The sequence below is a fragment of the Andrena cerasifolii genome, chromosome 7 (assembly GCF_050908995.1).
Source record: "Andrena cerasifolii isolate SP2316 chromosome 7, iyAndCera1_principal, whole genome shotgun sequence".
Lineage (NCBI taxonomy): Eukaryota > Metazoa > Arthropoda > Insecta > Hymenoptera > Andrenidae > Andrena > Andrena cerasifolii.
Window position 1 is genome coordinate 11,203,925 of NC_135124.1, and position 22,415 is coordinate 11,226,339.

Genomic DNA, 22,415 nt, shown 5'->3' on the forward strand with positions numbered 1-22,415 from the left:
TCGGGAACGAGCGGGGACGATGACGCTCCCTGCAGAGGGGCCATCGAGGAAACGTCAGCGAGGAGTGGCAGGGTTTATTGGGACTCCGAGTGACTCTAGAACGTGACAAATTAAAAATTCGCTCGTGCAATTAGAGTCTGCTGCATAGTGTGCAGAAATGCGGGGGGAAAGTTTTGTGGCGGGGTGAATGAACGCGGAGTGCATCGGGGTGCCAATGATATGTAAGTGCTTATTTAAGGGGTTAAACCTAGTCAGGCGGCCGAAAAGAGGCGAATATTTGTGAATTTTTTTTTAAGAAGTGGAAGCATATATTTTTACAAAACTTTTTGCGCTTAAAAGAGCAACATTTAAAGAATATTTGATAATTTTTTCGTAGAAAAATATTTACGTTTATAATAGAGAACACCGACATCCAAGAAAAGTCGGTTGTTACTTTATTATAAACTTAAATATTTTTCTACGAAAAAATTATCAAATGTGCTTTAAATCTTGCTCTTTTAAGCGCAAAAAGTTTTGTAAAAATATATGCTTTCACTTCTTAAAAAAAAATTCACAAATATCCGCCTGTTTTCGGCGGCCTGACTAGGTATAATTCCTGAAGAGTCTGAATAGTCTGTCCTTACATCCTCATGCGTTTGGTGGAAGTCAGTTTCAGATGTACCATTATTTGAACCGAGAATCGTCTTTCCTATAAATTCTACCCTGTCGAATCTCTGCTGTTGTAGCAATAGCGTGCTAGTTTCGAGGGGATTAATGGAAAGTAATTCAGGTTCTATTGGTACCGCGAAGACAGTATCTGAAGGCGATAGACGAGGGGAGTGGGTTGGCAGTTTGCCGGGAAACAAGCGAAACCAAGCGCCATTATCGGCAATCGTCACAGTGCGTATTCGCGATGCGACTTCAATGCGAAAGCGCCACGAGCTTATGAATTATGAATTTGCGGAGCGCACCGCTGGTAAAGCCACTTTAACGACCCGCGCCCCGCACCGCCGAGATTAAACTGCCGCAGAAGTTGAGGGAACGGAAAAGTGGGAAATAACAGACCACTGAATAAGAAAGTGCTCTATTAACTTCGATAGTTTGGCAACTCCTCTGACGCTCGGCAGCTCAGTCGCTTTTATACACAGCGAACGTTTTCCCACGCAGTCTCACTCCACGATCCTCTCGCTTCACCTATTTTACTTTAGACACCGAGCATTTCGTCCGCGGACGATCATTCTAACATTCGAGCCACCTCTCGATATTCCCGGCGATAAAATTCGTCGCGACTCACGCGTGCCTTCCGATCTCCGTATTTCACCGTACCGTCGCGTCTCCCTTTCGCTCGATCGAGTGATCGTTTACGCGCGAGAACGCACCCCGGGCAGGGAAACAACGTGGACGTAGACGACGCGCGGGGGGTGTACCTGTTGAAGGCTGCAGGTGTGCCCGCAAGTGAAGAATGGTAGGTGAGGTGGCAGCCACCCATGGGTAATTTAATACACGGGCAAAGCAACGGTCCGCTCGTTTCTTTTTCCGTCGACGCGACGGTGCTTGCTTATGCGGAGCACGGCGTCGATGCATCCACCAAAACGGGAAATTGAATAAAGTTTCAGCACTCGAATCCATCGAGCGGAATGATATATTTGACAAGTTCGCGTATTGCTGTGTGTATTACACGCGCGATAGGGAGCGCCGCGCCGGCTCGTCCTGTCTGACCATAGACGCGTCGATTTCACTCGTTTCGATCCTGCACCCTCTCTCCACCCTCTATTTTACACTACTCTTCGCCATCTTCCCTCCCCGCCCCTGTCTGCACCTATACCCCAGGCGATATGCATCATGCTAGACACCAGATACGGCTGGGAACGCTAAACTACCGTTTCCGTGCAACACAGCCAGCCCGAAGCCACCAACTATCCCATGTGACAGAGAGCAGCTCGAAATCAGAGATAGAAGAATGTGTTTCGAACGTCGCATAGGGCTTGTAATCGGAGATATAATTGAACGGGCGCTCGTGTCTGACCGTGCACGGGGACGTATTACTTGGCCGGCCTTCTCTCTTTCGATGGAGGTCAAACGCGGTTCACACGGTGAATATGGATCGGAGGTGCGCGTCCGCGGAACATTTACAAAGATACGCGATATTGTCTGCTGTCAAGTAGGACTTTTAATAAATTACACGAATTTACGCACGGATTACACGATCCTGTTATTCTCACTTCAAGGAAGCCACCTATTAGCATCCATCACCACAGTTTTGTTGAAATTAAAATCTATTTCAATCCAACACGTTAATATTACTAGCTGGAGGAGCTAATTTTTTTGTAAATTTTTATTAAGTTTATTACTATTTTAATTCATTTCCTTAAACTTACTAGTTGAAGGGTCTAAATTTTTCGTATAATTTGTTCAAGTGATATTGAATTTCAATACATTTCGGTAAAATATTTAATTGGAGGAGCTAAATTTTCGGTATATTTTGTTGAAATTAAAATTTATTTCAATCTAATACGTAAAAATTACTAGTTAGGGAAGCTAAGTTTTGTGTAAATTTTATTGAACTGAATTCTATTTTAATTAATTTCCTAAAAAATTCTATTTGAACGAGCTAATTTCTTCGTATATTTTGTTGAAATTAAAATCTATTTCAATCCAATCCGTTAAAATTACTAGTTGGAGAAGCTAATTTTTTTGTAAATTTCCCAACATCTACTCAACGCCGGTGCTATGATAAATGGAATTTCTATACATATTAAGTCCGCTAGAAGTGCCCGTTTCGTTCAGCTTTCCGAACGGTTGAACTCGCTTCGACTTACATCGAGCGTGACGCGGGGAACAGCGGTGCCCGTCTCTTTTTTTCGCCCCCTGCGAATCCGCGCGGCAACGAGATTACCGCGGCCGAAACAACATTTTTCACGTCGTCAAAGCGCGTTCGTTGAGCTCCGTTCGCGTCCCGTGGATCGGAGCCGTCGCGGAAAATTTTACCGCCGCTGACAGAGAACAATTAACGGCGATTCAATTGGGGGAGTACGTCAATTTCCGAGGATCGGATCCCTCAGCCTCGATTTCCGACGCGCTTCCTACGGGGAAATATATATTTTTCTCTGCCACGAGCGCGCGCACCCCCACACTCCGTGCGTCACGGTTCGTTTATGAATATGTAGAGGGTGGCGCGGAGGCGCTGGTCAGACACCGGAAAACTCTAGATAGCCGGCGCATGAATATGCTAAGCGCATCGCGGCAACGAGGGCTAAAGTAATTTTTTTTCTCACTGTACTCGCCCCCGCGCCAGCTTCCGCGTTCATCCACGAGCTTGGGCGATCCTGTCGACTCTGTGACGGGGGATGATTTCGCAGCAAGCTTCGTTTTTCCATCGCAATATATCCTGTTCGCTTTTTATCCTCCTCCCTTCCGTGACGCACCGCGCGCGGCTCACGTATTTAGTACTCACTGAGATTCTCGTGGATTCTGTTACAATCGGGGAGCGCTTACGCCTGACGAGGTCGCGGCAGTCGAAACGTATCGTGGAAGGGGCATGGAGGATCTCTGTGGTTCAACCTTTCGCTCCTGTATGCGCGAAACAGAAAGGAACGTTGGAAGGAAGAAGCTTCTTGCAGGTTCAAGGCTAAAAAAGCTCAACAAGCCTAAGGTTATCGAGCGGGGATGAATTCGCGTGACGCTCGGCCGTTTACGGGACCGTGTAATTATCGTTCTAACCGGCCGGCGCGTATTTTTCGCGACGTTTCAGCAAGAAGTGAATAATCAAAGACCAGAACGCCGACAACGCCAATTTTCTGCGATCGACGCGGCTCGATCGTTTAGCGATACGAGGTTTAACGCGCTGCGAGCAGCGCTGCTCGCGTCGCTGAGTGATTTTTTACGGGTTCGCGAAGGCCTGCGGCTCGGGTAACGGGCAAAGTGGCGAAAGGGGAAGGAGAAAAAAAAAACAACGGCTGATAATAATATCGGCGTGGCGTGACGGCCGGCCATAAGAACCGACGCGTAATTGTTGTCGTCGCGGGTAATTGCACGTATTTCTGCAATACGGGCCTCTTTCCTGCGCTGCCCCCCCCTCGGGCCAATCTGACGATCGATGTGCTAAAATCCGAGATAAAGCTCGAACTTTCCCGTCACTCGTAATGTTCGGTTTTAATATCGAGGAACGGGCTTCGTGACGGGCAGCCGTAACGAAGGAAACTGCGCGATATTAACGTTCACGGTTCGCCGATAGTTTTCGGGCGAAAGGGGAAGGTATCTGGCGCACAGGGAGCGGTTAGGAATTATTTTCCGCCCCGACGAGTTTCCTGATTATCCTGCCTTCGATAAATGTTCGATTAAAGAGTCGCTCTTCCCCCCCTCGGAACCCCCGAGACATAGATTTCCACCCCCTGTTGTCGAGGCATCTCGGAAATAGGATTGAATTTCTTTGCTCGCACGCGATGGGCTACAGCCACGTGGAAAAGAGCGATCGAGAAGTCGCGGTGTAGATCGATGAGTGCCGACTCGCCAACGGTAGCTGCGGCATTCGTCAGGAAGAGAAAGTATGGATGATCAGGAAGTTGGGCGATCTTTAATCCTCGTGCGTGATTCGAGACTTTATCCCCCGCTCGGTAGACGGCAATCGTCGCGTCTTCGCCGTCGAGATTTATTGCTCCGTGGCTTCAGGCAGACGCGAGCAATTTACATTCCCAGCTAGACGACGCACGCTTGCTTCCCGACCGTTTGAAGGTGTAGCCAATCGTCGAGACGTCTCTCCCCCGTCTAGTCGACGTCGAAATTACCAGGGATTACGGCTGCGGGCCAGTTGCCCCGCTACGAGTGCGAAAATCGATAGAAAAATTCTTCAGCGGCGACAGTAATTCTCGCGGTATCGCTCGAACAGTTTACTCGTTTGAGGGGCTATTCTACCCAAAAATTCGATTGCCCTGTAGGCGCGATAGGTTCTCCAGAATTAATTTCCAAATATCACCTTCAAAAACGAGTGTCTAGACTAGAATACCCCCTTAATTGCACCCTTCCTACATTATGCTTCACGCAAGAATGACACGCGATCTTCAGAAAGTAGACGTATCTCTGAACGCAGGAACAACGCGCCTCCATCTCGGTCGTGTTTCGTCGCAGCAATAAAACCGGCACATGACGCTCGGCGACATTTATCGGGGTCTGCGTTTCGGCGTCTGGATGGAGGACGCAAGGAGTCAGGGTCAGGACGGCGAGCCTTGATTATTTCGCGAGGCAGCGACGAAAAATTTCGCCCGCCGGTGGAGCGACTCCAGCGGAGTCTTAATGGACCCCCGGCGCGCGCCATTATGCTCAAAGGATGAAAGGGTCCTTCAAAGGATCCTTGGCTCCACTTTCATTTGCATTCAGGATTGAAAAAGGCCCCGGTCGCCTCGCTTCGTTCGCCATTCGTCGAGGCTAGAAGCGATGATCCCAGCCGTGGCCGATGGCCCTCCCGTAATGAGGAATTGGGTCAGCGGGGTTGGGAGGCAGGGCGGAAATGAGAGTAAAAACGAAGTCAGCGGGGAAAATAAACCGATGGGTGCAAGAGGGAAGAGAGCTGGTGGGACGACTCTCTGTCGGAACGAAGTGGCCCGAAATTAGTTTACCTTTGGAAAGCAATTGCTTTCTGTTTCTTTGCCTTGCGCCACGATGATCCCGCTTCCTGTCCGACGCGAGGACCATTTTTCTGTTGCGGAGACGGCCCGTCGCGACGGCGGAGAAAATAATAAAAGAGCTACGCACGATCGAAGAGCAATATCTGGTAACGTTTCGAGTAATATCGGCTCCGATTGTTCCCGCGTGGCCGTGTACCTTGGAAGACGTTTGTTTTCCGCGAAGACGCGCCCCATCCAATAGATGGGGATCCTTCTGTGCTCCGGAGCTATTTATTCTCACGATCCGCTGATGAAAAGTCGACGAGATTCTGCTTCGTTCTCCCGTAAACTCTTTCATCCCTCATCCAGTGTTGTTTACCTATCCGCCACGTTGAGCAGAAGTAACGAAAAATCGCAGACGTATGTTGCTTAGCTGCCGTCCATCCAGGTTTGCTTAGGAGATTCGAGATCCCCAGGGTGAAATCCGAGCAACGACATTCCGCCGGGTTAATCCGCATAAATCACCACGAGCTAGTTTTTCCGATTCCGTCTGGAGGAGATCGGCGAGGACAGGGAATACGGACAAAGAACAAGAAAGGGAATTGATGGCGCTCATGATTCGCACCCCCGTCAAGCTGCTCTCCTCGTGTTTGGACTGCCATAATCCGTCGGCTTAGCGTCCGAACGACAGACACCAGCATTTATCTCTGCGCCCAAAGTCGGGATTATCGTCGAATAACGTTTTTTCATAGGCGCGCGCGTCGACCCCGGCGAGGATAATTAACATCAAACACCTCCTCGACGGCGATAACAGCCTCCAAACTTCGTCCCCTCGAAATCAGTTTCCCTTCTTAAATCACGGCCACGACTTTTCGTCCCCGAGATCCCCCACTCCCTCGATGCCTCGGCAATTAAATCAAAGGCAAATTCGTTCGAAAGTTTCCAGCTCGGTTTCAAAGCGAACGAGAAGACCGCCGGTGGGACGGTGGTAGGTGAAGCTGCGCGGAATGGAGGGCGCGGGGGCGAGGGGCTAGGTAGGAGACCGGGTGTAACTAAGTAAACCGAGCATTTCAAGTTGTTCCTTTTCACGTCGCTAGACGCCCCGATATTAAGCGTATAACGTGTACCCCCTCGCCATTATACAGCCATTACTACGTCACACCGTTGTTGCATATAAGCGGCGTTCCGAGCTCGCTAAAGTAGCGTGTGGCACGCTTCTGCCGTGCCGCCTATCGCTACTTGACTGACAACCCTAACCGAGTCTACGCGGGCCTCCCTTTCGTCCCCTGCAACCAGGGCTTGAATAGGTTTCGAAAATAACTGTTTCAAACTGTTATATAAAGGTTTTGACTGAAAGAGTTGTGAAGAACCTTTATTCGGAATAACCGCTATAAAGAACCTAAATATCAGACTATATAAGTATAAGTTACAGTTCCTATATGGCTCTATAACTTTTAGTTTTTAGGTTTTATAACTTTTATTTTTTAGGTTCCATATAAGTTACAAAGCGGTTATAGAACCGATTCTTGTAACGATTATACATAATTTTACAGTAAATGAAATCACAACATATTACAACCACACAGTAATCTATAGTTGTAATATGGAACCTAAAAAATAAAAGTTATAGAACCTAAAAAATAAAAGTTATAGAGCTATATAGGAACCGTAACTTATACTTATATGGTCTGATATTTAGGTTCTTTATTACTCTTTCAAGAACCGAAATCTTTATAATAACGATTTCAAGCCCTGCCTCCAACTCCTGACGCTTATACTAGCGAGACGACCACGGACGTATTAACCCTCGTGCACAGGTAGCTGCATAAAGGGAGGGGGTTGCCGCGACGTCGTAGCTTCCTACTAAATCGCGAAATTCCGGGCCGCTCGCGAGATAAGGGACATACCAGCGCGGATGTTTCGGCTCGCGTGAGCACGCGCCGAGAGATTTTTAATTGGCGGTTCATTAGCAATTCCGCTGTGACCGGGGGTGTCGAGGTGATCTCCCTTGTTCACGCTGTCCCTCAGCTGTTTCACACGCGAAACCTTTCTTCGTTGTCCAATCAGACTGCTCGCTCGCTCGAAACGCCGGGTCATGTTTAAACAACCGTAAAAGGTTTAAGAGGTTCACTCGCGACGTAGATATTTTCATGAGTCAGACGTTGTAATGCCAGACCCTCTGCCCCGAAATTACGTAGTTTCCGTGAGGCCAGGTCCTCCATCGGCGAGGAAGACTCGTCGGGTCGGAGGATTGCGCTCTCTCCTCGTCTCGCGGAAATCACATTTGTCGACGTGCGCGCCCCTGACGAAGGGCTGCTGCCCGCCCCTGACCCATTTCGCGACGCAAATTTCGTTCGAATAGCCCGGAGGTCTCGACGGTAGGAATTCCTGGACGCTCGTCGACTTTCACCCTCCGCCGTTTCGCCCCCTCTCCGCGCCCCGGGCCGTGTATTTAGATACACCTAGACCGTGGAGGAGATAACCGGAGTCTGCCGGTTTCCTCGTCTCGGCGAAAGAGGTGGTGTTCCAGGAGGAAGCGAGACGCAGAAATTCGGGAACGTCGAATCGTCGAATCAAAGGGGCCATATCTTGCGGCCTCGATCGCTATCAAAGGCTTTATCACCGCGCCGCGGTTCGCATGATAACGGGTTTACCGTTTGACTGCAAGTCGATCCAAGTTGTATGTGGGTTAAGTTTCCAATTCCGCGGCTGGTAAATCAGAAACTTCCACCCCCGCTTCCGTCTTTGCCCTCCGGGCTCCGCCGTTGGCTAGATATTTAGTCTAATTATTATTGAACTGTAACTGTGCACTTGGGGCCACGAGTTTCCAGGAACTATCGTCGAGTTCCCGGCGTTTCTCGCGGATCCGCGTTCGTTCGTGTGAATTTACGTGTGTTTACACGACGGCGGTGCCGGAGGCGGGCGAACCCGTCCCTGGCGATGCAGCTAGGCGCCCCAGTGAAATGTGTAATTATGGGATCAGACTATCGTAAATTCGTTTCACATCCACCGTTATGTCCGCTGGCTTTATGAACTTGCAGCTGCTATCTTAGGATTAAGAATAATCCCCCTTTTTCCCTTCAGGGCCTTACGACGCAATGTCTGCCCACGCGGAGAGCGCGGTCGCCGAGAGAAACAACGGAAACGATAGTTTTCCGCATGCATGGAATACATATGCTGTTTTTTACATATTACGCGATAATCGTTCGTTTGCTCGGGCAGAATTCAATTGCCCTCCCTTTGTTCGCGGAGAGGCGTCAAACGGTTCCCTGCATCGACGGGAAATCCAAAGGACGATCGGATTTGCATAAAAGCGGCTGCCCTTTATCGCGAATTCGGCGCATTGAAAAAAAAACTGCCGCCGGGAATTCGATTACCGCCGGGGAATCGTTACACGCCGGGAATCGATCGTGTCGCTACCGGTGGCCCTTTTAAAACAATGCCACGGCCACTCGGCAGCGGCAAATACAGAAGTAATCGACAGTAGCCATTAGCAAACTGCAGCTTATCTTTCCCCCCGATCAGTCTTCAAACTGGCGATTGAATCCACGGATCTGTCCGCGCCTCGCGAGCCGTTTCTGGGTGCGTTCAACGAAGTCGATCGACTTCGAGCCCGGGGCGGTTCGTCGATGACGTTACTACCGCTTTAACGAAGGGGTTGTCGCGAAGGAATCACATTTTCCCTCCAGACGATGATTATTTAGATTATCCGCAATCGTCGAGTAATCTCTCCGGGCAAAGGGCCCGGGCGTGGTGCCTCGCAAACGCTTTGATGACATTCGTCGTCCAAGTTGAATCCCCCCGGGCGGCGTTTCGTCTCTTACAGCGAAACGGTACGTCGCGGAGGTTGCCGCTGCAGCTCTGCCCGCGAATAAAAGCCGGAGCGCGGCTCGATTAATTCTGGTTATTTGCGCGGAGCCGATCGACTGGAGCGGATCGTTTGTTTGCTTCTCGGGGCGGTTCGTGCTGAATATAGTATCGTAGATATTCCCAGATAGGCGGAGCATCAAATATCCGGACTATTAACTCCTGCACATTAACAACGGCCATACTTGTGGTCGAGTTATACTACTGTCCTGCTTCGGGACTCGGTTGAAACGGATGGATCATTGTCTCTGCGACAGCGATGGGACATATTGTAACTAATATCAGAAGCTTGGGTGATCTGTATAGTTCTCAGAGGTTGCGATCCTCCTTGGGTCCCTTTTCAGTGTGGAAGATTTCAGCGAGACTTATACCAAGATTTTCTATTACCCAAATCCTTAAGGGGTCATTCTGGTTAGCGCGCAGATAAATTCAGCGATTTTCAGGAATTTATTGCGAAGACAGGAATTATAGTAATGGAATAAAACTTTTTTCTATTGATTAAACTACATTTCTGCAATAAATAAAAAATATAAGAGGAATAAAACTATTGCTTTTAAAATGGTTTTGCAGACGATTTTGATGACATGTTTAAAAATTCATGCCTCGCTCGTGCAGGTGATTTCAGCAGTTGGACTTATCTGAATCCAAAGATACAAACAGATTCTTGATCAGTATGACTGTCGCTATGGCCAGAAGTAGAATAAATGATTTATCCTTAATATTAACAAAATGGCGGGCGAAATACAAGAATCAATTTATTTCGGCTGTGTTTTCTGTGCTATTTTCGATTTTAAAAGTAGGATAGACTGAACAGAAATACTTGGTAATAGTACCGGCCAGAGGCATAGGTGTGTAGAATAAGCAGTTCAATTTATAAAGCAATCGGTTCGATAGATTTTCAGATTTTACCTGCACCATGTGAAAATGTGACGTTTCGAGAAAAACGCGTTCAAAGTTTCCATCTATAGAGACCCAGCCTCTGCGCTCCCTACAAAATGCCTATGTAGAAGCTAAAATAATTGGAATTTTTCACTGAAAATTTAACAGTACAATCTTGCGGATATGTTCTTTCGAAAAATATTTTTAAAAAATCGATTTTTTCAAACCATCTAACCAGAATGACCCCTTAACCCGAGCCTAAGATAGTCCTGCACTATCGCAGACCGTTTCTTGGTGTCTTGTCGGAAGTCTACCAACAGACAAATGCGAATTTATATCGAACCGTGGCGCGAGCCATCACCGATATAGCGCGCTCCAAGAGGATCGTAAATTGGGGGATAATACCCGCTGCAGCCATAAAACATTTCTACACTTTAACGTCCGTCCGGAGAACGACAGCGGGGTTCGTGTATGAGGCACGGCGAGCGGCTTATTCCCGCTTGGACGTTGAGAAATTAACGCTGGGCTTCCGGCTCGTGGCCCGCTTCCGGTGTCACCGACGGACCTCTCTGTTAAAAGCGAGAAACTTGCCGCGTCGCGTCGAATCAACGCCTCCGCGTGCTCAACGGAACCGAGCGAAGAGGTATGCAAAGCGCGAAGTTAAACGTAGACGCTGCCACGATCTACGAATCTGAGAATTCACGGATTCCCCTAGGAAACCGAGCGGAAACCGTCCTCAAAATTGTAGTATTTTAACCCCCTGTCAACTGTGCGAAGTCTCGCGGGAAACGGAGGGTAATACCTGAGGATCTCCCCTTAGGAGGCACCGAGGCTATGGTTAATCGCGGGACTGCAGGTGACTAACTGGAAGCAGCTCGAAGGTTTTCGAAGCGTTCTTCAGAAATAGTCGCCTCCGCCAGCGGAACTAATTAATTCCAGGCGGACCGGGCAAATTGCGCGCGTATTTCTCGCGGGGCCGCGTATAAATTGACGGCGGCGCGCGGGCGGTAGTTGGACTTCCTTGAAGTTCGCAGATTGCTCGCGAATCGACGAAGTTTTTCCCGTGTTTGCTCGCCGGTAGTAAAGTCGACGATTCTGAAGGGCCGGTCTGGTGCGCGGCGCAGTGGACGGAATGCGAGAGGGGACAGAGAAATACCCGCGACGGAGGTTCGAGAGCATGATTCCTGGAGTCGCTCGTGCGGAACAGATAGCTAGTCCCGAAATCAGCCTCGTTACGAGATATATGAGCGCTGGAGGCGAACGGAGGCTAAACGAAAGGGAGACAGGGTACTTCACGCTGGTACATGCATCGGCGGGTGTAGCTGGAGGAAAAAGGGACGAAGAATGGACGGACGGGCCAATCGATATGCAGAGTTTTTCCCAATAAGACTGGGAAGGAGGTATTTTATTTTAGGTCGCTCGATCGCTGGCACTCGGCTCTTTCCTCGAAGACGCTCGCCAGAGGGAAAGAAAGGTATATGGACGGGGGAGCGTCCTTTTTCCAGTTACGGGTCCCCGTAGCGACAAGCCCGTCCCCGTATGCAGAAGATAGAACGTGCGCCGCAATCTGAACGAAATCTCGAAACGCAATTTCCTGGACAGCCGGCCGAACGGACGCGGCGTCGCGACGCTGGTACACCGCCGACCGGGAGCATCGATCTCTGAGCAACGAATGCAGTTTTAATGACGCATCGATGCACTGGCAGCCACCTCCCCCGCGGGACAGTGCCGCCCCTCCTCCTGTTTCGCGTCGCGGTTGGAAATTTGATTCGACTTCCTTTGGAGGAGGGTGCAGGTCGGACAGGAACGTTGATAAATCATCGTCGGGGCTTTGAAGTATTTTTATCGAGGTGACAAACGAGGGGAAAGTTTGATCTCTCGAGGGCGATGCTCGCGCTTTGATTCCCCCGTCTTCTTGGCTTCTGATTGCGGTTAGACTCGCAAATAGGTTATTGCACGCTTCGACCATCTTCCTGATAGATGCGCGTTTACGCAGTTCGACTATTATTGGTCGAAAATGGTGGATTGAATCGACGAATGGATATTGGTTAAGAAACTGGATGAATTATCTGCAACGAGAAAATTGACTGCCTCGACTTCGTCAAAGATGTCGATAGGAATATCTTTGGAAGTACGAAACGTTGTACTCGGAACCGTTGCAGTTTATTAAGTTCCATCAAGTGATTAGTTCCCGTTCCCGTTCGAAGCGAAGAGCACAGCGATCGTTCATTGAACCGGATCGGTTAACGGGGGTCGTCGTAATTTTAGCCCAGCCGTCCATTTTCCGGCTGAAACTGTCCATCAGATAATTCTGATGAGGCTATTGTTCGGCTAAGAGAAGATTTCATTCGCTACGTAACGTTAATCTATTCCATTGGAATCGCTGCACGCCCGCTTCGTGAATATCTATTCTTATCTATAAATAACAGACCTGTCTCTAAAGGACCAATTAGCCCTTGTCTTTCTTGCCTCCAAAGGAGCGTCACGTTTGAAAGGGACGTTAATTTCTATTTTCAGGTGAAAGTTATGTTGAAAGTGTCGCCGGGGGAAGGAGGGAGCTTCTTCAACGCGGACAAGAGGAAAAAGCAGGTGACACTGGTCGATCCAACAGCTGGACAGTCCTCTTTAGCGGAGGATCGCAGACCTACCGTGGCGGCGCCCAAAATGTTCGCCTTCGACGCGATATTTACCGAGGAAGACTCTCAGGTAAGAGCGCCAGCCCACTGTCGACTTCCTTTCGCAGGATCCCAACAGTTCCTGATGATTCGCGGCCATGGATTTTTACCGTAATCGTCCGACTGTTTCGCGCTTACTCGATCAGCTCCTTAGAAAATTCAGCCCACCGTCGGTCTTTTCACTCTCCACCTCGGCGAATCGTTTTTCCATAGTCCCTCGATACCTTTGCGATCCTCGAGGAGCACGGAACAGCCGGCGCTAGGTAGATAAATAGGGAAAGAGAGGAACTCCGGAGGAAGCTGAAGGAAGGGCGAGAGGTGGGCGGTAGAAAGTCAGAACGTTGAAACGTCTACGTGCTCCGTCGTCGACTTACGTTCATCCTAGAGGCGCAGAAGACGTCCCTGCCGGGCGCATAACTAAACTAATTTCCCGACCTCTAAACTCCACCTCTCGACAGGAAAATCCACCTCTCCCCTCCCCCTCTCCGGGCCCCACGCCCCCTCGGGCGAATGTTGCTTCTTGCCCCGTGACTTCTCCTCGGCGCGGAGGAAATCGAATCGAGCGCAGATAGTCGTGATTATTTTCGAATTTACGTAGCCGAGCCCTCTCTCGACGAGAATACTTACAATTCTTCCCCTTCGATTATCTATTCCATTATCTCCACCCCACCAACTGACTCGAAAACTCTCCGAGATCTTGAAACGTTCCTCGTGTCCTCGGCTCCCTCGATCTTGAAACAAGTCTCTCGGAGTTTCGCAGGAAACGGCGGATCCAGTAGTACAGTCAACGATAGCTCAGCCGGCAACATTAACCCCGCTAATTGCCGTTTATCCCCACTAAATCATGGTTTCTTTCACGAACCGCCGCTCGTCCCGAGCCCCGCCGCGCCATTCAGGTACAGATAGTAAGAGAATACCACCAGGTGCATCCATCCAGAGACGAGGCCCCGATCGATCAGCGTCTCGCGTCTATCGCCGGCGCTCGCAGCCGCCGAGGCTCTTTTCTTCTCCTTACCGCGGCGAATTTTATTGCGTGGCATTGATGAACGACATCGGCCGCGGAGAACGTCGTCGGGGACCGTGGAGCGTGTTACGATATCGCGGTGTACACACCACGTATACGTGCACCGAGATATTTCGGTGCTCTCCGGGGACATTATCGAGCGTCGGATTCAAATGAGCCCGGAGCTACTCGGTTTTCCCGGCTGTTCCACTCCCCAGCCCTCTCTCCTCGTCCCTCAGTCCTCGCCTCTCTATCGTACGCTGGCTACCAGTCCTCTCCAGGGACTAGCCCTTCATTCCTACCACCCATCCGTCCTCGCTCGCCCCTTCTCCGGCCCTTTGACGCGCCTCGTACCCCGATCCGTCTGTGTTTAGAAGAACCATAGAAACCAATCGATTGATTCCATCAAATGTCCGCGTCGGCCGCGACGATTGTCATCAAAAGTCACAATGGCCGCGCTCCTTTTTCTCCCCTTTTTCCCTGCCATGCGTCGGCCGTGCACGCGCGGAGGCCCGTGTGCTCCCTGTCGGATCGCTTCCGGACCGGCCGAACTTCAGAATCGATGAAGGGACACCGCGCCGCGGCGGCCCCACAGAGAAAAGAGCCCGACAGAATGCGCCCGACCTGCGTCCTGGGGGACCTTCCACGTCCTCTCCGAGCCCAGCCGTCCAACGCAGAGCTGCGTGAATATTTTAAGGACGCTGCCGACCGATTCCGTCCGAAAGTGGTCCATCTTTAATCAGCGTCCTCCCTCGGTCTTTCAATTCTTTCGGCTCGCCTGTCGCGGCTCGTGGACGTCGTAAAGCGCAGGACCGCAACGTTCCCGCCACTCGATATCACTTTCAGCTTGAACAGGGGATCGATACGATCTTCGAGCCTTCGATTCTCCCTTTAATGCTTCATTTGAATGCTAACTGGGGATTGTCAACGCCACGCTGTGGCCACTGCGCGCAACCCGTTTCGGTGACGTTGTTCCGTTAACGAATAGAACGCGACCGCGGCGAAAAATCGCCTCGCCAGCGTGGAATTACACAGCGAGCCCACGCGACAAATGTAATTCAGCACGGTTGCAATTCCGATTCACCGATAATCTTCGGCCAGCGGATACCTTTGCTACCTGAGTCCGCAAATACGCGAACCCCGAATACGGCTGACCGCTGTGCGGAGAAGCATCCCGATGTGACGCGCAAACAGACCGCGTCAGATTGATTATGGGTCAGTCGAAAATTAACGTGGCCGGCGATGGCCATTGGCCATTTAGCGCAGGGGCGGCCCTTCGACATTCCCCGCGCGAGGGTTGAACGCGAAATATCGTTCGCGATTCTCGTCGCGACTCTCATACGGTCCCAGCGATGCGCGACTCACCGTGTCGCGCAGCGTATTCAAACGATTATTAAATGATTTTATTCGGCTCGATCCTCTGTTTTTTTTTATATATTTGGTTCAAATCTAGAAACTCAATTTTAACCCATTTCCAACTAACAAAATTATGAAAAAAAACCTGCGAGGGGTTTAAAAAATTATCCGGTCGTCGATAAATATAACCCATAACCGCAAATAAAACTTAGACAAAAAATATAAAAGAAAATTGTGTGTTAAATGATTTTATATTAAAAATGCACTAAAAATTAAAAAATCATTCTTTTCTTGTTCTACAATTTCGACGGTGATATGTCACTTTAAGTAAAAACATGGGGCAGCATATTTCACAACAAATTCATATCGACGCTCGATGCTGTATTAAATTGATTCGTATCCTGCTATGAAATATCCTGACCCACGATTTTATTTAAGGGCCTTATTAAGCCTTTCCGGCCTCTACAGTGTCATTACCCTTTAAAGTGACATATCACCATCGAAATTGTAGTACAAGAAAATAATTATTATTTAGTTTTTAGTGCATTTTAAATAAAATCGTTTAACTTAAATTTTTTTTATATTATTTTGATTGGGACCTTACATGGTAAGAAGGTGATCTAGTTTCCCTTTTCGGGCAAATAAAAGAGAAAATTGTTTCGCGGAATTCCAGCGAGACGGGAAGCGAATTACAATGGGAAGAAAATTCACCGCGAGAGAGAGCCAACGTTACGTCGACTAAGCGTCGGCCGAATCTTCGATAAATTCGTAATATCGCTGGCTGTCAGGGCCATTCATCCCCGCGGAATCGAGCTACGGGCATTACGTAAGAATAGACACGTATACAGGTTGCGGGGGCGTGCGCCCGTGGGCTGCTACACGCTCGCTCCGAAGTTTATTTCCGCGAGAGACACCCGACGCGAAGACAGGGGTCGGATGGAGGAAAGGGCAACGCCTCCGAGGGAAATGTCTTTGAAGTTCCAATTTGTTCGATGCCCTTTTCCACGCCTGGCTCGGCGCGTCGCTGCGCGAGCAATTTTCGGTGTAGCTTACGGTGGTGCACCGGCAATTTGCCAAGCACAATACCGCGAGCCCGCGGCCGAAAATACTTCCGGCACAATTTTCCAAATCGAATTACGCCTCTCCGCGCTCGACCTTATCTCCCAGCGATCAGTTCCCGGCAGTAATCGGATAAAGGAAGGAAGGTTTTTCCACCGGCCAGACAAACGTACCCGAAACAATTCCAAATTCTCCCCCGTGGCCGGTCGAATTTTCAGCAACTCGACGCACCGCCGCCGGGGCGGATAAAACGTATCGTGGGTTTGCTAGCTCGGCAACGTTAACTTCCAGCTGTTCGTTAACGGATTTCGTGCGAGCTTTCGCCGGATTTCCAAGAGGCATTCCGCTCCTGTTGGGCACAAGTGTTCGCTGAATCGATGAGTCTCCTATTTCTCAAGCCGTTTCTTTCGCCACGCTTATTCTACGCACCCTGACAGCTTCGTCCTTGAACGAAGCTCTCCGATAATCGCGGTTTGATTGCGTATGCAGATGAAACGAGGTGTCCAGTAAATTAAATATATCCGCGAGCGTGCCGCCGGAAGAAAAGCTGTCGATTTCAGGCGCCCCGTGGAAGAACGCAAAGTGTCCTCGAGCAGCGGCTCCGTGGGCCCCGGTGTGCAAATGAAACCTGGCCAAATTAATTGAACATCCATCTCAATTACGTTGCTGCGTACGTGAATACCCAGGTAGACGGGTCTCCGTTCTCGAGATCTTACGCGTGTGTACACCGCATATATCGCAGTTGGTCGCCGACAATTCTATCCCAGCGGACGATCCAGCAGGACAATGCATCCTGGACGGAATAATTCACTGCAGCCATTATGGCCGGTCCAGGACAAGGGCTTTATTATTGACTTACGACTAATAGTCACGCTGTGGATTACGCTCGCGTATACGCCGCGCAATACGCGCGTGCGCTCGCGTCTTCTCTTTCCCTTTCGCTCCACCGGTCCGTTTTACCTTCCCTCTTCCTTCCTCTCTCTTACAGAGAGCAAGCTTCCTCTCTCGTTCTCCCCGCGACCGCTGGTTCCGCTCTCTCCTGGCGTGCCTTCGATCTATTGCTCATTTCCACGGCAAATGCTGATCGAATGGGCCCCGTTGCGACGCTTGGAATATTCACAGTGCCGTAGCTTCTATCTCCCTGCCGCTGGTATCCGGTGTCCCGACGAAAATGGATCGGCTGTTCACCCCCGCGCAGCCAGGATTGGCCCCACGGAACCGTGGTATCGGTGGATTTCTTATTGAGTCGCCATCCGAAGCCGACGGGTTCTTATTAAGAGGAAAGGAATCTCCCGGCGGTTTCTCCGATACTTTACGCTCCGCGGTATTCTAATTTGCGGGTCGATTCGATTACGACGATTAACGAAAAATTGTGCTCAGCCCTTCTGGCGATGAGATTAAAACGGAGGGGCGTGCTTTAGGGGGGATCGATCGGGAGGAGGACCAAGTTCCTTCGCCCTTTGATCAAGAGGAGCTTGCGTTCAGGCTTCCTAGATTAGTTCGATAGCTACAACAATTGTGGTATACTGATGAATGATAGGGAATTGGTCGTCTTCCCATTCCCTTCTGCGGCCTGTTTGAAAAGGCTCGCGAAACGATCGCGGACGTTAGAAAAATGCATGTGGCAGGCTCTCGACATGATCGTCCAGATCAGTCTAACGAATAAGCAGCGGCGGATAGGGGTCGATAGCGGCGATCCACGGCAGACGTGCGGTAATCTGTAAACCAATCATACGGGCCCGTGGAACGGATCCACCCCAATTGGCCGCATCTATATTCCTTGATCTGTCCGGACCGGATCTTCGCGTAGTCCGCTCGAACGGCGCATTTCCATATTACAGTAAGATTAATTCGGCTCACGACTGCGGGTTCATCAAGGGCTGATGAAGTTTGACAGGTGTCCATCGCGCGTCCGTCGCTTCCGATAACGCAAGACGTTCATCTTCGAGGTATTACCGCATAATTTTCATCGCGTCTCCCTATCCCCGAATCAGCCCGCCGCGTAACGCGCGCTTTAAATCGTTAGGGAGTCATTAAAAAGCGGAAAGCTGCTGTTTCAATTTCCCCGGCCGGCTCAGAGCGCTTTTTAATTATTTTTAACAACCGTCGTTTCAAGCAGCCCGAAACTCGAACGAAGGAGAAAAAAATAAACGAAAGAGGGGGTTGCGCGGAGGGCGAGGCCGGAAGAGGGTTGTCGGCGCGGGGCGCGGATAGTGTTACTAACGATTTCGATTTCGCATCGCTCAAACCGACCGCGTTGGATTTCGCGGATGCTTTTTTGATCCGGCGAGCCGGCCGACGCTATCTGCCAGGGGGGTTGAGGGTCGGTTCAGGGGCGGGGGTGACGCGAGGGTGCTCTCACTTGCTCCCCAGGCGCCAATGACGCCAATCTCCCGTGTAAATCGCGACATATTTCACCAGCTGCCGCGGGGTAGGGGTCGCAACGGTGAACATCCATACCCCCCCTTCACCCCCAGCCATTCTCGCCCCGGCAAGCTCCCGATCGGTCTTGTCGCGTTACTTTGAAAACGCGTCGGGACTGGGATAAAAACTTTCTCGCCCCGTTATCCAACGAGTTATCGCGTAACACCGAGCTTCCCAGAGAAGTCGACGAGCTGAAAATTCCGCGTCGAACGCGATATACTTACGTACGGAGAGGCCTCGAACGCGCCTATCGATATCCACAGGGTAATTCTGTGGGAACGGTGATAGGATACATCAGCGTTTAAAGGATAGAAGACTCTTGCACGAAGAAGCTACACCGACCACATTTTCCTCCCACTTTTCAATTCGCATCCACTTCTCTCCGCTTGTTTTTTAACCATGAACAGTGAACACGCTCCGCTCGCTGGAACGCCGCGGAATTTCATTCGAATACTCTGCCAGACTACCTCGCTGGGCAGCGTGCTGGCGCGAATATTTTCCCTGTCGATCGAGCCCGGTTCGATCGGAATTTATTTATAAGCGAGTAAGTCGTCGAACGGATCACGGTGCGCTGCACAAAAACCGGATGTCACGCATATGGCGACGCAATTTTCAGAATTATCGGCTCGTGAACGCCGAGCTTTCTGCGCGTACACGCATCGCCGATCGTAGACACGCGCGCGCGTTGCTCGTGCAGGCCGGGAGTCGGGGACGCAAAAGCACCCCCTCGGGCCAGTTTGTTTTCGATACGGTTTTCATCGAGCAACGTCGCGCCGCTGAAACGCGCCCGGCCGCGTTCAACATGCAAATGCGACCTTTCTTCGTGTTTTCCTCTCTTTCCAAGGCCATCGAGCGCTTTGTAGAGGAGCACGGAGGTGGCGCACGATTATCGTAACCGCGCCACTTACGCGGGACGCTGCAATTGCTTAACGTCTGTCGGGGGTGATGTTCAGCTTATCGAGATGATGGCTGCTTTGTTACTACGAGAGGGCGAATTTGCACGTCGTCTATCGATAATCTTGAATTTCTCAACGAGCCACCCCCGTAAAGGGAAATGGGATCGGTAAACCTCGATACTTAAGGGAGTATTCTACCGAAAAATTCTGTTTTTTTTTTGTTTGATTTTCAAATATTTTAGGGTTTCGAAAATATGTCTTTAAAATTTTAAGGTGAAATTCGAAAAACTCCCAGAGTTATAGGGGCTTAAGACCGCAGCATAGCCGGCAGTCGTTCCCTCGATCCTTGTATTTAAAGAGGCTATGACTGCCAGCAGAGAAGAGAGAGCTGCCCAACATGATTTTTTTGAAGCTCAGGAAGGTTTCCTCTACGATCCTGGTATACGAGGTTAGGGATAAGTTGCAGAAATTAGTTGTTATTTACCGCAACTTCAGTCGTATAGGTCGTACTGCATGAAAAACTTTAAACGCGTTTTTCTCGAAACAATTTTTTTAAATCGCGAGCACATTTTTCGCAAAAACTATTGGACTGATTGAGCTAAAAATTTACACACATTTAAAGTGAATTTGTACCTATAGCCGGAACTAGAATTATATCAATAGTTTTAATACAACTTCCCCCCAAACCTTGTTTTAGCTCAAGAAAAGTCGAAAAAATCAAATATAAATTTTTAAACAGCTGCGATTTCGGTAACAATGTCCGGACTTGGTTACATCTAGTTCGGACGATAACTACACTCATGTAGTTTAAAAAAATCTTTGGTACTTTCGTTTCAGATGACTAGGACGGCCGCAATTCGTGCGCCCGATGGGACCGGTTTTTGATGACATGACCTGCGCTTCGGCGTGTAACTTGTACAAATTTCAATATAACGCATTCCAAAAATTTGTGTTGATAGTTCAAACACTACTAAATATGCGTGTAAAACCCCTGCCCTGTAGGTGCGATAGGTTTTCCAGAATTAATTTCCAAATATCACCTTCAAAAACGAGTGTCTAGACTAGAATACTCCCTTAAAACTGAACCACACCTCTTACCGAATTTCCTCCTGGCTCTTAGCAACTTTCTCCGTGAAAGTCCGAACCTTTCCGAGCCTGCCTTTGTACTCCGGCGTGCTCTCAGGTTACAAAGGATAGTTGCAATTGACCTAGCTGTCCAACGCAAGAGCAAGGTGTGTGTCCACTGCACCGGGGCGTTGTTTCTCGCTTGAGTTTCCGCGTCTCCTGCGGTTCCAAGGGAAAGGAATAACACGTTCCAAAGGGCTCTAACAATAAGTAACGAGCCCGTGAAAGCGCCAGAGGTTCAAGAAAATAGAGACCAGCGACACCTGTTTCGTTCACTTGGGCGTAGCGGCAGGCGAGGGCATCTGGAAACTTGCGAATTAAGAGATCGTCGAAAGGGGGTCATTCGATTATTTCCAGCCATTAAAAGGGTCCCGTCTTCCGCGCCCATCCTTCGCGGCTCCCTATTCCGGGAGAGCTCCCAGCAGCTTCTTTTCCAACTTTCTAACACGAGTTTTACATTTCGGTTGCGCGAGATGGGAGGAGGGTCAGGAGAGGCTCGGGGGTTCGCGATGTGAAAGGGAAGACGCGTGCAGGCTTCCCAGCAACTTCTACGCCGAGGAGGAAGGCTGTCTTGGGCCACGGGCATCGGCCCCGGCCCCATCCGTCCCTTGGCTTTCACCCTCGGTGTCATTGGTATTCCGCGCGGCCCCGCCAATATTGCGTTACTAGAACGCGTCCTGCAAGCAGAATTGAAGCGGCGCGGGCCACGATGACACCTAGGCGGCGCTGCGTGGCTTGTAAGTCACACCGCCACGGCTATACGGCTCCCTTTTAATTTACACCCTGCCCGAAATTAATGTCCGCCCCCTGGGCCGTAATTGAGACGGCCTGGTCCATGCTCGATTTTTTTCAATCCGACCGAGCGAGCCGATGTTCCTCTATCGCTCCTTCAATTCCGTCGACCCTCGTCCCACGAGCTGGGCGTTTGTGCCTCGAATTCTTCGGCTCGTTTTCTTAAGTGCTTCTTCTGCACGACCACTCTTCCTCTTTGGCTCGAATGTTTCCCAGGAATTTTTTTTCTCCGATCGTCTCGGAGCTGCAGGTTTGCAAAGTGCCATAAGGCGCCTAGGCGATTTTAAGATTGTAATTATTCGGTGATTCGATGGAGGTAGAGTTGGAGTAGTCTGCCAGTAAAAGGTTTTTAAAAACTGGGGAATTAAATTCCTCGTGGCAAAATTCAGTCCGCATTGCAATGTTCGACAAGGCGTGTTTCATTTACGAATTCTTCATGGAACGAGATCGAACCCGCCTCCCCCGGGCAGGGTCAAAAACGGAATTTGAATTGGACGCATTATCAGCCGGCGGCTCCCCGCTGCGAAAGGGATGCTCGTCGCGCGGAGGGCGGCGAACCCTTCGCTCCTCTCGATTCCAGGAGCCGCGGAATCAAGTGTTTGAGATTATGACGGAGGCTACGGTCACGTATTTCATTAACCGTGATGCCGTCGGTTCCGTGGCCTCGTGGGGAGGCCGGGCGGGGATCTCTCGAGGGTGTAGGTAGCCGCGAAATATGTTTGCTTTGCGTTACATCCCCCCGGGATGATCCCGTTATAAT

The 22,415-nt window shown here is 50.0% G+C and overlaps 1 protein-coding gene across 3 annotated transcripts in view; it reads left to right on the forward strand.

Annotated features, from left to right (window-relative positions):
* LOC143371115 (uncharacterized) overlaps positions 1-22,415 on the forward strand; it is a 297,394-nt gene that overhangs the window by 250,695 nt on the left and 24,284 nt on the right. For all 3 annotated transcript variants that reach the window (XR_013085976.1, XM_076815997.1, XM_076815998.1), the window contains exon 7: positions 12,843-13,031. Coding sequence is in view for 2 of the 3 variants with exons in the window: in XM_076815997.1 (XP_076672112.1) it covers positions 12,843-13,031 (189 nt within the window). In the remaining variant the exon portion in view is untranslated. The remainder of the gene's footprint in view (positions 1-12,842; positions 13,032-22,415) is intronic.